This window comes from Seriola lalandi, unplaced genomic scaffold, assembly GCF_002814215.2.
Source record: "Seriola lalandi dorsalis isolate HSWRI2012SDOR001 ecotype SW California unplaced genomic scaffold, Sedor1 jcf7180002054599, whole genome shotgun sequence".
NCBI lineage: Eukaryota > Metazoa > Chordata > Actinopteri > Carangiformes > Carangidae > Seriola > Seriola lalandi.
Genome location: NW_019525152.1, coordinates 264,014 through 280,330, shown reverse-complemented (window position 1 = coordinate 280,330; position 16,317 = coordinate 264,014). Strand labels below are relative to the sequence as shown.

The window sequence follows — 16,317 nt, the reverse complement described above, 5'->3', positions numbered from 1 at the left end:
GACAAACATCTCCAGTTGCCAATACAGCAAATTCTTCCTATTTGTTAGAAAGAAAGGTTAAATAAGTCATTTAACTCTTTAAGCATCTTGATAAATTATTGTTTTAGTGATTGCATGCTGTCTGTTGAGTGTTTAAACTCAGAATAAATGTGTAAGCAGAAGAAGAAGGGGACCAAAGTGGAGAGGAAAGAATCTAAAACCACAAACCATCAGGAAAGGCCAGACTAACTTTACTTCAGCAACAAAATATGTGATATTAAATAGAGACATATTCATTTATTGTGGTGTAAAGAAAACCAGAAGACAATTCGAAATGGCCTCGTTGTAAACCTAATTTATCTACTCACATATATAAATAAATAAGTGTAATTTAACTTGCATGACTACAGTGGTATCATTCTTTCCTTCAGTATCTTCTGTGCAGTGTGTATCTTTGTGGAGAGAGAGAGAGAGAGAGAGAGAGAGAGAGAAGGACCCCCCCCCCCAAAAAAAAAATAATTTGAATCACAGCCAAACTCTCCTCCAGACTTTTTTATGACCTTGTATTTCTTCATCAGCCTGACAGCAGACAGTCCGCTGGCTTTGTGAGGGAGCTGTCATGACTTTCAGTATCTCCAGTCATTTGCTGGGTTGAAGTGAAGGGACTGATAAAACACCCTGGTGCTGGGCTGCAGCCAGATTTGTTCACATTTTTATTCAGGGGATGCTGCAGTGTCCTTGTAAAAGAACAAAGCTATTCCAAACTCACGGCTTTCATCTGTGATTTCTCTGTTACTGTATATACTATTATATTATAGTAAGTTTTACAATGTTTAAATGTCTTTTATTCTTTAAACTGTAGATCAAATCAAATATAGGGACTCCTACAAGAAGCATTTGCCATTATTTGATAAAAAATTGTTTGCATGAGTGTTTATTTATGAGCTTTTCTTACAAATAAACAGTGCAAGATTAAATGTTCCTCGTCCATCAGCTGCCACACACCTTTTATGTGAGCTATTGCTCCATATTCCCCTCCCTCCTCCTCATGATGGCTTTTAAATTAAAACTGAATGTCTGTCATTCTGAGTTTGGTCATCTATTTCTTAAAGTATGAGTCTGGTGATATTTGATATTGTTATTTATTTTCTTTCTTATTTTTATCTTGCTGTCAACATAAACCAACTGTTATTTGATCTGTGTATCTAAAGCCACCGTGTATCTTAATGTTCTGTGTTATAGAGCTCCAGTGTTGTCCTGTACTATTAACAACACGTTTGCACTGGGCGAAATGTTCCTTCATTATCACTTTAGGTTATACACTGAAGCTGCTGCTGGAAATACTCACTAGAGCACTAAATGTGTGTTAATCCACAGCTGAAAATAGTACCCAACAAATGCACTGTTTACTCTTTTTTTATGAAACTGTGTTAGAAACTACTGTGCTCAGCTGTTTTAGGAATTTACTAATCCTTTTTAAAAACTTAAACTTCTTATTTGTGACCTGTTTTTTAAGGATTAAATGGGCTTGTTGCTGTGCGCCTCAGTCAGTGGAGTAATACAGTTTGTTTTGGTCTTTTCATGGAAGTTGCAGTAACTGTACTGACAGTAATGCAAGTTGAAGAGTCCACAGCTGTTCTAGTTGCTCTGTGAGCTTGTAAATGCTCATTGTAAAGAAATGAATAAAACATTGATGAAAGCTGAAGTCCAAAAGTTCTTGCTTGATTTTTGATTTGGTCACACAAAAATAATTAGCAACTAGAATCACCTCCTCGTGGTCGTATCCCTCCGCCACTCGGACTAGTTTCAGGTTACATCCCTGTTTATCCAGAGTCGTATAAAATATTAAAACAGTTGTGTGAAATTTGTCATAATTGCTGTTTGAAGTCTTGAGAAATGGCTAAAAAGTGTTTTCTGGGATCACCTTGACCTTTGACCTTTGACCACCAAAATCTAAGCAATTCATCCTTGAGTTAAATGAACATTCGTGCAAAATCTGAAGGGACTCCCTTGAGGAGTTTTGGAGATATTGCGTTCACAAGCTCAAAACCACATTTTGTGAGGACACACTGACCTTTGACCTTTGACCCTCAAAATCAAATCAGTTCATCCTTGAGTCCGGTGGAAAATTTGTACCAAATTTGTGGAAGTTCAGTCAAGGTGTTACTGAGATACCGTGCTCACGGGAACGGGAAGGACAACCCGAAAACCATATGCAGCAGTAAACACCAACTAAAAACATCAGTATCTGCAGGAGATGAAAGGTCACGGGATGAAAGGTCACGGGATGAAAGGTCACGGGATTCATCCTCCGGGGAACATGAACGCACCAAAATCTGTGTCGTCTCGTTGAGATATTTGACTGGAAAAGAAAGAAAGTTTTTACCAGCTGGAGATCACAAAAGATTAGAGGTTTCCTCCCCCCAACGTACCGTGAATATCAGCATCAGTTCATGTCAAATTCATCCGACAGTTTAAATACTGCACAAACAAAATACGGTTTAAACTGTGGTCGTTTATTAGCTGTCCACAAAAGCATGTCATGGAACGACAGAAACTGTAGCACGAGTGTAACATTCCTCTTTGTTGTTATACTCCACCACATCCCTGCTTCTCACACCATGTATAATTTATATTTCATATATATATATATATTTTGTACAATATACATGTTCTCATCAAAGGAAAAAAAAAAAGAAAAAGAAAAAGAATTTGCAAAAAGTTCATCCCCCACGTGGATTTGAAATCTAGTGAACAGCCCATGCATGTTTCCACTGCTTCTAGGAGAAATCGTTGTTTATTACCAGGAACAAATACGCAGGCAAATAAATGCTCAGACAACTAAAGGGGGAGAGTCCTGTTCAACAGAGCTGGTGTACAGAGCACATTCTCAACAACATTAAACAAGAAGAGCCATGCGAACCGACATTTACTCTACGGCTTTGACCCAGTTTCGAATCAAAAGCGCCAGTACAGGTGGGGCGGGGCGGGGTGGTGGTGGTGGTGGGGGCAAGCTAAAGTTCGTCTATTGCTAATGACATAACATTCAGACTGATAGAAACAGAGACAAGCTTCAAGTCTCTCATCTGGTAATGTTAAAGCCATATTCAGCTGCTGTTGGTCACAACGAGACTCAAACCTAAGCTTACAGTTCAAATACTAATGCTTCTGATTGTGTGAGGCTACAGTAACACTAGCACAAAAAGTGCTTGACATCATTATGAACCTTTTTACCTCTGCGGAGACAAAACGGTTTGCATCTTTAAGTTACATTTCACATTTAAATAGTAAGTTTCAGATGTGTGGGCGTGTGTAATGATTCAGTTTATGCAGTAAAAGTGAATGTTTCTCAACCAGAGTCTAGTCTAAGTAACAGCTTCAGTGAAAAGCTATCAGGGTAAAATCAACAGACTGGCAGTCTATACGGTAGAAATAGTCTTTTAAAATGAGTGAAATACATTTAAAATAAAACACACGGTGGGATGTCACAAGAATACAAAGAAAAAGAATATATTCAGGCTTTTTTCAGTCACTCGTTTGTCCGTTATGTGTCTTTCAATTCACATTTATATTATAGCTCCGTATCCTGTGGCATATTATTCATTGTACTCGTCAAAATAATACAGTCCGATGGAAATATTGCTTGATTTCAAAACTTTAAAGCATCTTTTTATATAATCATTTTCACTTTTGTAAAACAAAATAGCTGTGGAATGTAAAATAAAATATATAGTGCTATGTATGTAGGTAAGAAAATAAAGTCGTAGGATAATATCTATATTTCACTTTCTGTAACTATTTACAGAACTTAAAACCAGCTCGTATATTCCTATATGTTTCTCTTCTCTCTTAGACTGTATTTTTTTTTGGCCCAAAACAAATATTTAAGTAATTTTGAGTGTGCTACAATATCTGAAGTCATAAGCTTTGTCTGTTCTCTGAAGGTACAGTCAGATTCATGTAGAAACAACCACCACAAACTATGAGGACACTTTCGAGACGTTTGCATTGTAAGCTGTTAGAAACAGAGGGAAGCATCTTCTTTTGGTTTTGTTGCTGGACTGGAGACGTTGCACATTTTGTAAATATCCGACTTTTGTTGCATTGTTACATTCATAAAATAGACCGTATGGTTTCTTCCTAAATCAAGAAGTGTTGTGTCTGAGCGAGAAGGTCATGGTCGGGTCAAACGGGGATTCTTCAGATTTTATTAAACGATTTAGATCGAGCGACTTTAAACTCCAGAGGGAGTCCGCTTTAACATTTGGTCCTTTTCCGGAACCGGAAACCAAGGCGTTATCTAAATGCACAGCAGGCGGGCAGGTGTGGAGGAAAAATGTCATTAACATGAAACAAAAAGTCAAATGTGTGAATACTTTCAGCACCGGGTTCATTACAGACGCAACATCTCAGGCGTCAAACGGACAATACGAACACAACACGTCTCTACACTAAAGCCACAGGCTGGAACAACCAATCAAATTCTCAAAACACCTGAGCCAATACATCATCAATAACTGATGTAAACACCAGAATGTCAAAATTAATAGAATACAAATGAAACTTGGACTTTTTTATCGTCTGATCTGCCTCTCTACTCACTTTTTTTAAACATATAAAATCTGTTTATTTTGCATCTTTTATTTTGAAAAAAAAGAAAAGATTTTCATTTTTTCCTCTACGGGTCTTTGGCTCAGGTGTTTGGGATTTTGTTCCGCCTTTGTTTTAGCTTTATTTAAATTCTTTAAAGCTTCAGATTGTGTTTCTCAGTTTCTTCCAAACTGTAATCTTTAAGTTCAACGTTCAACACAAAACATCATTTCTGAAATACTCCTTAGTTAACTTCTCCCTCTTTTCCTTCAATCAAAAACAGTTGTGACTCTTCTGCACCGACGATTCAACCAGCTGTTTCATCCACTACTCCTGTGCAGATGTTGGGAGTTGGGCAACATCAAGATAAACAGCTGGTGGAGCTAATTCCTCCAAAAACAATGTGGATAACATGATGAAATGTTTTCATGATCTCCAATGAACTTTTAGCTTTAATCGATTTTTATCCACCAACTTTTCCAATTTTTTCTTTTTGCCCAGTTTTCGACTTTATGTATTTATTTAGTTTTAAAACAGGCGGATTTTTTGGGTCACGTTTGTCTGTTAACGTTGCGTCTCTAATAAATCCAGTGCTGCTTGTTACTGATAAATTCAGATGAGGTGAAATTTAAAAACAAAAGGTGACAGAGATCTACCCTGATCATTTGGAATGTATCAGAAACAGCGAAACGATGTGAAGGAACGTCCTTCGATTGGACTTCAACTGGAACAATCAACATCCTACTCAGCCCTACCCATCTACACAGACAGCACACCTACGGCGAGAGGGAGGGGTCGTACGAAACAGATTAAACATGCAACTTTGCATAAACAGAGACATACAGCAGGAACAAACTGTTCAGGGAGCACATTCAATGAGACTGTTGTCTTCAGCCAAGCGAGTGTAGGAGAATACTGTACATCAGTTTACAAAAGAAAAATAAAAAGAACGACCAGCACGATGACTTTCAGGACGTATTTACACTTTGCTTTAAATATCTTTAAGAGAAATTCCCTGTCAAAATCCATCTCCAGACCCGGCTCAGTCCAGTCTGTTTTGCAGTAGATACAAAGTTAATAAGCAGCGTTTTCCCTCACTTCCCCTTTTTTTTGGCGAAATTGGTTCGTGAAGTAAGCTCTGCATAAAAAGCAATATCAGGGCAGCTCAGTGGAGGAGGTGTCATGCAAAAGAAAAATAAAATAAAAAATAAAAAAAATAAAAAGAAATAAACCCGACAGTGCTCGTGGAGTTACCACAAGTTAATTTCCCAGTTGGACATCCGTGTTTCAAGCGTACGTCAGCATAGATTTCACTGAGTGGGCCGCCTCGAGTCTGAATCAGCGCTGCGGTGTCGGCCACGGTGGAAGTTCCTGTGATCAGTTTGGCCTCTGCACACAGTAGATATATAACACAGTGAAACGAATCCAACATAGAAGTGACAGAATGAAATGGAAAGAAGTTCAAACAAGTCCGCCTAAAATCTGTCTGCTGGCATTGCTACGAGTCACTTTTATTGGTTGTATAGTAGGATTATATTTATGTTTTGGCATGTGTGAAACTTTCTACTGCGATGGCATCCACTTCCATACAGTGATGTTATTTGTAAACTGAAGTCTCATATCAGAGATGATGAGAAAGCTGCTTTTATTGAGTTAAAATTCTACTCTACCTTTTAAGCAAAAAAGGTGTACAGTATGTATTTCATGCATGTATTCTATATGAAATACGATAGAAAGTTTTATAATCATGGTTAGGTCTAAGTGATACTGCTGGGTCAGGTCACTTTATTGTTTGTGTGACAGTTTTTTTTTTTTTTAACTGTATGGGGTGTGATGTGATCAGTGGGAGCCATCAGGACGACGAGTTCAAGCCTCCGACGAAGCGAGAAAAGTTTCTCCGCTTTCGTCTCGTACGCCAACATGAACCCCTCCGTTGGCTGCAACGGGCAGAATTAAAGGGAATCCCTGACATAAAAACTCCTCTTCAGCAGTGGGGCTGGGACCAGGTGGGAGGGAGGTGGGGGGGGGCTGTAATGGCGGGACACTGGTGATGGTGTTACATGGATGCTGCGGCTGGATTGGAGCGCTCCGGAGGAGGACGGCGTCACACCACGGAGCCCTTGGAGGTGGAGAGGTGGATGGAGTGGATGCGCGTGGCCAGAGTCTTCTCCAGGTCGAGCAGGATGTCGGAGCAGATGCCGGGGCTGGACGCGGGGCTCTCGGCGGGGGGAGGTTCGTACAGAAGCTGCTTGAAGCTGTCGAGTTCGATCAGCAGCACCATGTTCTTCAGGAAATAGCCCTCGATGAAAGCCGTGAGCTCCGTGGCGCCAAGGAACTGCAAGAAAAAAACGAAGATGGCGAAGAGAGCGGTTAACTGCTTTGGAAGCTGCATTAAAACAACTACGTGTAAATGTGTTTGAGACAATCTTAATGAAAGGTGCAGCGTTGTTGTTTCTTTCAGCTCATTGATGCTGCAGCTCGAAGGCGCCAAAGTCAGACATTTTCAAATTCTTCATGCTGCGGCTTTAATGAAAACATTAAAATCGGATCATTTTCATGACAGAAAGTCCAGAAAAAGTGCAATAATTTGGGGGGGCAGGAGCACAGCATAAATAATAAAGTCGTTCCCTCTCTGGTCCCCAAAACCAAAGTCTGAAAACTAAATTGCATTTAAAGTGAAATCATTTACTTTACTAAAGGTGAAATTGTGACAGTGAACTGAAGGTCACTCGAGGTCAAAACGACAAACAAAAGAATCTTTCTCCTCAAAAAGTGCCAATTAATCCCGAGGTGAAACTACGAACAACAGACAAACAAAAAGACGCCGCAGATTCAAGAAGAACAGTGAGAAAATGGTGAAAAAGAAAATGGACAACTACTCCATTTAAAGAATTCACAGAAATACTCACAGCAACAAGGCCAGCAGGTTCAACTGTCACACGTCAGATACAAACAGTGACTAAGAGAGAAAAAGGTTTGGAGGCCGAAGCTTTCAGAAAGCTGTTCCTGCACTCCTGGGAACATAGGACACTTTAAAACCAATCAGTTTTTACAGAGCGTTCCCTGAACGCATCACTGTGAGAGCAATGGGAGCGAACCTGAACTCAAACACTGAAGTTATTGCCTGTTAAAACCAAAACAATGAGACTGAAGATGCTAAACATCTGCAGAGGCGAGCGGAGCCGGGTGATAACGGGAAAATGAAAAGCGACACCTTTCACATTACACTGTCTTTAGATCCGTCGTCACATAAAACTATTGATTAGTGCGGCTTTTAAAAACAGCTGTAACAGGCAGTGTGAGTGTTTCATCAATATTTAATATCACATTTTTATGAATCCACAGGGGCCTGTTAGTGAGAGTGTGTGAGAGTTTATTACAGGAACATATTTGCTCTGTTTTACGACAACTTGACAAATAATTTAATCTGTTCCCAGAAGGAAGTGCTCACCTTGGCGTGTTTGTAGAGGTCCACGCAGGTTTCGGTGGTGATGTTCTTGGAGCAGATGATCTCACAGTGTCTCTGAAGGGCCTCTAGTTGGAAGAATTTGGCTGCAGACAGGAGCTGCGGGGGAACAGTACAGCCGCACAGAATGAGGCACAGGACTCGGGATTAGAAACGCTAATACCAGCGCTGTCGCTCAGCAGGCGTCGGTTAAGTCTGTCTTACCTCCATAACTTCAGTGTTGCGTATGTGCAACGACTCGGTGCCTCCACAGTACAGATACTGCATGACCAGCTGAAACACAACACAACAGGCTTCAGTCTGTATCATAATCTACATTTCTTTTAGTTTTGTAATGTTACTAATCTTTACTGTTTTGGTTGTGGGAGTTTTTCTGAATCCAAATTTAATTAATATAAAGGAAATTAACTTGAAATGACTCATTTAGATTTAATACATTTCAGGTTTGGCTCAGGAACATTTACTTAAAGTAATAAAAACATCCCGAACTCGTCACTAGTATCGACAAATAAAAGGTTAAGATATTGATGTTTAGATACTGATTCCAGAGCTCATCAATACTCACTCACAGAAAGTTAATTATTCTGTTATTAATCATTAGGTGAGTCACCTTGGATCCTATTTAACGATTTCCTGACACACCGCAGTTTAAACTACTGATTGGAAAATAACCAACAGATCAATTGATGATAAAAACCAATAATCAGTAGATGGCAGTAGATAAATCCAACCAGGCTGATGTAGCTGACACCTGTAGCTCGTCACAGATACAGGAAATCAGTATCTGCACCTACATTCAACGTTTTTGTTATCGTCAAACAAATCCCATGAAAATACTTTCTGACTTCCATATCCTGTCTATTTATTTATCTATTTATTTTAGCAAACGTTACTCAGACTGGAGGAAATGCATTTGTTGGGAACTATTTTCAGCTCCAGATTAAAACCAATGTGATGCTCTTTTCATGGGGAGAAATAACAGAACGGAAACTATCAGACTGAGTGTGTGAGGTCATTTAGAAACAGAGCTGTCATCACATACTTTATTTAAATAAAATAATCCTGCACACAGTAAAACATCCTGGTCACAACTCTTTCAGGAATATATATTTGTAATGTGTTGATTGTCGATTTGAGGACTTTTATTAGCAGGTAATAGAATAAAGTTCTTACGTGGAATATATTGTACTTGACATGGCTGATTTCAATACAGGTGTTTTCTGCTGCTGGTCGGTTTTGTAGCAGCGACTTGAACCTGGATGACAGAGGAGAACTCAGGGGGACATCACAGCTGTTTTGTACGTGGAAAAAAATAAAGATAAAAGACACAAAAAAAAAAAAAAAATGCAGCAATAAACATAAGGGCGAAATGTTCCGGTTACCTGGGTGACGCTGTAAACAGCAAAACTTTATGTGCATAAAATGGTTTCCCCTCCACCAGGAAAGTAACGTCCGACATCTCCTTGTTGTTCAGGAAGTGAGGGTCTGAAAAAAAAGGAAAGATGATGACAATGAAAACTCAATAAAAACATTGTAATGATGCATCATTATTCACGTCTCCTACAGCGTGGATGCAGAACAGCAAACAGCAGAAGATTAAGCTAATGTGGTCATTAATTACTCTCGGGGCGATTCATCACTTAGCGATCAGCGCCACGTTATCGAAATACAACTATTTCCATTTGAGAGGAATTGTAAAAACGCAGCCAATTTGGATTTGATATCCGCTGCTTTTTAGATGCGTCTCAAAGAGCATCCTTGAGTACTGTGATGAATTAATTAGCTGTCAAAGATTTTTCAAGCTTTAATCGTCTTCACACACAAAATAACAAACCGTTTGTCATTGTATTTTCACCCTGTTGATAAACAGACACTAGGTGGTGCTGCAGCACAGTCACTGAGGCTTTCACAGCTTCCTCTTGCTCTAATTAAAAACAACATCTGAAAAATAAAAAGAAAAAAAATGGAAATGTGGAAATGTCTGTGACCTTCCCGACTTCAAAGGAGCTTTTAATACCAGATTAAACTGATAAATCACATCATCAGTGACGTGGGAACAAAAAATATCTGCTTGGAAAACAAACCGAGACCATGAAGGTTCAAAATTTTAAAGAACTCTGGAGGATAAACTGTTTGTTGCAGATCGTTTTCCTTCTCTGTGCTTCGGAGTCACACAGACGCCTCGGCTTCATGTGTAAAATAATTAAACAAATAATTATAAAACAAACTTTTTTTCACTTCTTCTTTAGGTATTTTATTCTTCTCTGCAGACCGTGTTAAAACCTCATGTAGATAAGTGGTAAAACCTAGAACTGTGACAAACATGACAGAAAACTGGAGTTACTACAAAGTATTAATGTGTTGTATTACAGTGGCCATGCATCAGGAAATACATTCATTCTGTTATTGTTAAAAATGTTATGAAGCAGATTTGGGAGGGTCAGTCACAGGTGATTATCATGCAGCAGATGAAGATCAGTTGTAATTAAACATGTTTTTTTAGCTGCTGTCAGCAGAAATCTGAACGTCTTCACTTCATCAACAATTCTCATTAAATGAAAATCACGAAGCATCGAGCCGATAAAACAGTTTTTGAGCTGCTGAAGAAGATAAGGGTTAATCTTGGGTCGGGGGTGTTTCAATTCTGAAAAACTGAACAAAGAATTTAATTACACTGTGATATTTCCCAAATGTTGAGAATAAATTGTTGTATTAGTCAATAAAGTGGAGTGATATTAATGTAATTAACATTTGCCTTTTTGTGATTTTAAAGGGCCGAACGAGAGAGTTTATAAAAGCTGCTGAAGAAAGACCAGGAACATGTTTCCTCGTATTAAATCAGCTTGATTGACATGTGATCTCCGACCTCGCCAAAGTGGGAGACAAACCCCCCCCCCCCAGAAAAACAAGAATCCCCTGGTTTCCCACTGTGATTCAGACCCTGCCGTCACTCCCTCGTCACTCGGCTTCCTTTAGCGCAGGAAGCACAGGAGAGCGTTGAGGAGCAGCCACTATTTTTAACCGGCTCTCTTACCTAAGCGCGAGGTCTGTTTCTTCTTGATCTCTGTCAGCTTAGGGATGGGGAAGGGCCCGTAGCACTGGGTGAAGATAACCGACAGCTGCTGGCTTATCACCTCGTTCTGCAAACACACACCAGCACGAGTGAGGGCACAAACTTCACACAGATTACGGTTCCGCGGCCTCTGAGTTATTCAGGACCAAATTTCATGCAAATGTATGATAATATGGTTTAGAATGCAACTAAATATATGCAAATGTGAGTATTAATGTCACCGTTGCACATGAGCACAGGACAGTTTGTATTCCCAGCAAACCCAGCCTCACTCTGTCTGATGTTTCCCTAACAAGCACTTTGTTTACATGCAGGTGAGAGAAAGCCCCGGTGACCTTGCTGGTGCGGAGGATCTGGAACATGAGCGGCAGGCCGTGCGTGATCAGCTCCTCGGTGTACTCCTCCTCCTGGATGCAGCTGAAGTCTTTGAGCAGGCCCTGGATCAGCGGCCGGCGGTGCTGGATGAAGCAGGTGCGCAGGGACTCGAGCCAGGTGTGCAGCGTCCAGGGCACGCCTGGGAACACCACCACACGGAGAAGTAAATACACACTTACGGCAGAAAGGGAAAGTCTGCACGTCTGAGCGGTTTCAAGGGGCGAGAGAACCGACCATGTTTCCATCACTTTATGGCGTTAGTGCGAGTTTTGAAGGGCAACTGCACGGTGAGTGTTGGATTAGTGGAAAGTCGGAGGCTCCGGTGGGAATAAAAAAAAAAAAAAAAGCAGCAATATAATCAAAGGATGTCCTGTTAGAAAAAAATGACTGTAATGTTCAGCAACAATATGATGAGCAGTGAATGATGTGCGCATGAAATCAACGTAAATCATGGCGTGACGGGGGGAGCTCCGAGTTTCAACAGCGCGGCTGAAATTATTAGATGATTAACTGAGTGGAAAATTCATTGATAGGTCATTTATCAACCAAACATTCACTCGTTTGAGCCGCTCACATTTGAGGATTTGCTGCTTTTTGATGTTTTATATCATCGTGAATTCGTTATCTTTGAGTTTCAGACTGCTGCTCGGACAAAAAGTGCAAATTAAAGTTTTCACCTTGGGCGCTGGGACGTTTTCATGGGCATTTTTCACTATTTTCTGAAACAAAATTCAATAGCTGAGATTAAAAGTGTAATTCTTGCAAACAGTAGTTGACAAACTTATAATATTTAGTTACAATCCCCTGTAAAACCACAGCATGTTGCTTTTACACTTTGTTTTATGTACTGACAAAACAAACAGGATATAATGTGTTGATTAATGAGCTTTCCAGGTTCCTGTACGTGGATTTGTTTCCACAGAGCCAGGCTAGCTGTTTCCATTTGTTTCCAGCCTTTGTGCTAAGCTAAGCTAACTGGCTAGCGTCATACCTATCGCACAGACACGAGAGGGTCATCGATCCTCTCGTGTCTTACTCTTGCCAAGAGAATAAAATATCAAACTATTCCTTTCCTGTCTATAACTCCATCTGCTGAGGAACACTGTGATGCAACCAACAGCTGGACCGTGTGGCGAAACTGTTTTGTCACTTAAAATCAATTAAACCAAATCAACAGCCACACGAGGTCCTGTGCCCGATGAAGTGGACGATGTCGGGCTGACAGCTGATGATTGCCACGTCTACAAGATGAGCAGCGCTCGAGGACACCTTTTCATAATCGTGTTCACACCTTTTGGCCCGGGCTATTATCGCCTCGGATATAAAAAGTCTCGCTTCGGAGACAGTTTCATGGTTGGATGAGTAGCGGTGATTGCTGAGGGTGTGTACAGGACAGCACAGGACTGGACAGGACGGGACAGGACAGGCACAGCATGAGCACAGCTCCAGGACAGCTGGAGGCAGCACAGAGCGAGGCATGTGTGCCAGTGAAGCATGTATTAGTAAATCTGACCTAAGCTGCGGATGTCTATGGTGATGTCCACATGGCCGTGCTCTGCGCTATGGTACATGGCCTCTCTCAGGGCTCTCAGTTTGGCCTTTCCTGTTCGCAGGGTCCCTCCGCTGTTAGCCTGCAGAGCCAACCTCTTCTCCCCGGGATCCGAACCCTCGGCCAGGATCTCCTCCAGGGACAGCACATCCCCCTTCTCCTTCTCCGACTGCGACAGGAGCCTCCGAAACACATTCCTGGAGGGGAAGAGGGAGACGATAAAGACACAGATGGAGATTAAAGGAAAGCAGAGCGATAAGACTGAATGGCAGATGGTTTTATGGTCGGGGGGCAAGAGGTAAAAAGAGAAGGAAGCTTCGGGGAGAAACAGGAAAGCCTGGGGTCAGTCGTAGGAGGAAAAGCTGTGAGGTGGATGATCACAGGCCGGAAAACGGATCTAAATTTGACCTACACATTCTGAGTTAACTCCACGTTAAGCTCATTCAGCTCTGATGACACTCCAAATATTCTCATGCACTTAACGAAGCACAATTGCGTCCTCTGAACCGGGTCCGCAGAGTCGTAAATGTAGAAGCTGAAAGTGATTCTCTTGCTTTGTTTTTAGTCTGTAAACTCATCACAACGTGGCACGGTTTCTGCTCCGGGATGACGCAGCAGTAACAGATGGACTCCTCTGAAGAAGAATAGACTTCAGCTGTTTACATTAACATATACAGTGTGATCACAGCTTCAGGACGCATCAGTGAACCATCTGCTTCAGTAAGGAGGCGCTGGCGTTTCGGACATCCTGTCCCTCGCTGTGACGTCTCAATCTTTGCACACTTTCCTTCCTCTGAAATGATTCTTAGATGTTTTTTTGACTAGCTTAAGAGCTAACAAGATATAACCTGCAAGAAAAACAAGTCTGGAACAAGTTGAAGGTTTATTTTTTCCTCTTTTGGTGGAGGCTCGCTAATTTTTTCTGCTAATTTCAGCTTAATGTGTTGAGATAAAAACAGATCAATCTTTTCTTAGAATCTTTCAAAACTTCTAAAAAGAGGAACTTGAAAGAGCGAGCCGTGTTTTGTACCTTTTCATCATTGTGCCTGAGCAACTGCGTGTGAGAACTTCTCACCTCCTCTCCTGTGCAGTTTGAACCTCGCTCACAACACGCTGCAGCATGATCATCATACCATAATTGATTGTCTTAATAATGCTGCATTGTGTTGTTGGCTTGCGCCTCCACTCCACTTCCTAGCAGCTCTCACTGCCCTGAATGTTAATGGGCTTTATCTTACTCAGCTGCAGGGAAACGATGTCACACTGAAGCCGTAAGTGGCTCTGAGCAGACTGCGGCGCTTATCGTCGCCTGCTGTCCGACAGGGAAACTGAGATATCTGCCTCTCATACGCTGCAGGATTTGGTGGGAGGGAGAACGACCGGGGCAGAGCGTGTAAACGGATCAACGCCGTGGTAATAGATATACGCATCACTGGTGGTTGGCACATGTGTGTGTGTGTGTGTGTGTGTGTTACCTGTGGCCATGTGCTGCTGCCAGGCTGTATGAGTTCATGTCTCCCAGCGGGGCGGAGGAGATGCCGTTTCGACACATGGTCCCGATCATGGGGTCCGCCCCTCGTTCCAAAAGCAAACTCACCAACTCAAAGTTACCTGAAGAGCAAAACACTCAGATGACGCTTCAGTACATTTACTCTAGTACTATTCTGAGCTACTCTATTATTTCTGTTCTTTTTTTACCTTCCTGTATTTACATTTGACAACTTTACTTACTTTGTAGGATGAGATTTTACATTTAAATCAGCTTCAATTTGACCAGTTATACCAGGATAATGACTTTATGTTACTAGAACTTCACGAGACATTTGAGGAAAGTTGTTGTTTTACACTAATTTCCACAATTTAAGAATTCGATTCAGTTTAACAGATTTTGACATTTTTCTTTCTCGTGCAAGATTCCTTTAATTTGACAAAACAGGAAATGAGATGAAGGGAAACACATTCAAGATCATAAGAAAAGACACATTACAGTCCAGAAATGTATTAAGTGACTGGATACAGGTGGTAAAAAAAGTGTGTTAAAGTTTCATGTTCTCAGTGTTTGTTCTATAATAAACTGAAAAATACATTTACTGATGTTTTTTGTTCTGCAGAAGAAACACTTTACATACATTTACTTGGACTTTTACTTGTAGTGGAGTATTTCTACAGTCTGGTATTGGTACTTCTACTCATGTAAAAGGATCTGAAAACTTCTTCCGCCACTGATGTTTGTGTTTCGAAGGGAGGCGCTTCAGGTGTACAATAAAACAAAATACAAATCATCAAATTACCCTTTTCACATTCACTGAATTCCATATTGCAGCTTTAAATGGAATCGAGTGACGAGAGCAGCGAGATCTGCTGAAGAAAAAAAACCCAGAAACTACCGTAGTAAAGGCGATTAATACCAACACTTCAGACGTTATCTGACACCATGGAGACTCTGCTCTGTGCGCCGCTTATTTGAGCTTTTTACATCCCAGTGAAGTTAATGTCACAGTAAAAACAGTCAGAAAAAGAGTCTGAACCTGCATTTAAATAATTCTGTGCTTGGAAAGTTTCCTCACTCTTTGCTATTCATTAACACAAATTACCTCTGGGATTGTGGTCTTTACTTCGGCTACATTATTTATTATTTCATGAGTAGGATGTTAATAGCGGTTCATTAGCCCCGGCTGTGTGTTTTCATCTCGTTACCGTGGCAACGTGGGGGCGTGCGCACACCTTAAAGAGACACTCCCGTACACCACCTGTTGTGTTTTGATTTATATTTACATTGATTCACATCTACTGCACAGATATGAGAGACTCCGAACAATTTCAGACTTTTCTTTAAACGCACGTTCGGTTCTGCTCCGACGGACACTTTAAAGCCCGTTCTGACTGACGGATTTAAATATACCTGCTGCAGGTTCGTTCATACATGGCTGCACAAGTACACAGCGGCGCAACCCTGAGAGGCAGCATCTAAAATCCACCGCCGTCCTGAATCCGAGATCGTAATTGAAAGTGATGAATTAATTAGATGATTAAAGCAGAGTAAGAATGCCTTCTGGTGAGCTTAGAATCAAACATGTCACGACTAATCCCTCATACGCTTCGTCAGGAATGAGAATACTTGGGTCAAATGTTCACATCAGGAAGGCTGTGTGTGTGTGTGTGTGTGTGTGTGTGTGTGTGTGTGTGTGTGTGATTACCTGCAGCAGAGGCCAGCTGAAGCGGGGTCTCTGTGTAGTTCTCCGCCCCATCCTGCAGGGCGCCCTCCACATTCGCTCTATTATCCAG

At 41.1% G+C, this 16,317-nt stretch overlaps 1 protein-coding gene across 2 annotated transcripts in view; it reads right to left on the bottom strand.

Annotated features, from left to right (window-relative positions):
- Nucleotides 1-2,479: 2,479 nt before the first annotated feature.
- Nucleotides 2,480-16,317, bottom strand: part of LOC111664695 (ankyrin repeat- and BTB/POZ domain-containing protein 3-A) — a 160,596-nt gene continuing 146,758 nt past the window's right edge. Inside the window, exons 8-17 of one of the 2 annotated variants that reach the window (XM_087177405.1) lie at nucleotides 16,230-16,317; nucleotides 14,508-14,643; nucleotides 12,997-13,229; nucleotides 11,444-11,622; nucleotides 11,070-11,175; nucleotides 9,418-9,520; nucleotides 9,209-9,326; nucleotides 8,240-8,308; nucleotides 8,021-8,134; nucleotides 2,480-6,904 (exon numbers count right to left, since the gene is read on the bottom strand). The exon at nucleotides 16,230-16,317 is cut by the window's right edge and continues 1 nt beyond it. In XM_087177405.1, coding sequence (XP_087033531.1) covers nucleotides 6,674-6,904; nucleotides 8,021-8,134; nucleotides 8,240-8,308; nucleotides 9,209-9,326; nucleotides 9,418-9,520; nucleotides 11,070-11,175; nucleotides 11,444-11,622; nucleotides 12,997-13,229; nucleotides 14,508-14,643; nucleotides 16,230-16,317 — 1,377 coding nt within the window. In that variant the 3' untranslated portion in view covers nucleotides 2,480-6,673. The remainder of the gene's footprint in view (nucleotides 6,905-8,020; nucleotides 8,135-8,239; nucleotides 8,309-9,208; nucleotides 9,327-9,417; nucleotides 9,521-11,069; nucleotides 11,176-11,443; nucleotides 11,623-12,996; nucleotides 13,230-14,507; nucleotides 14,644-16,229) is intronic. The other variant, XM_023419394.2, reaches the window with a different exon arrangement.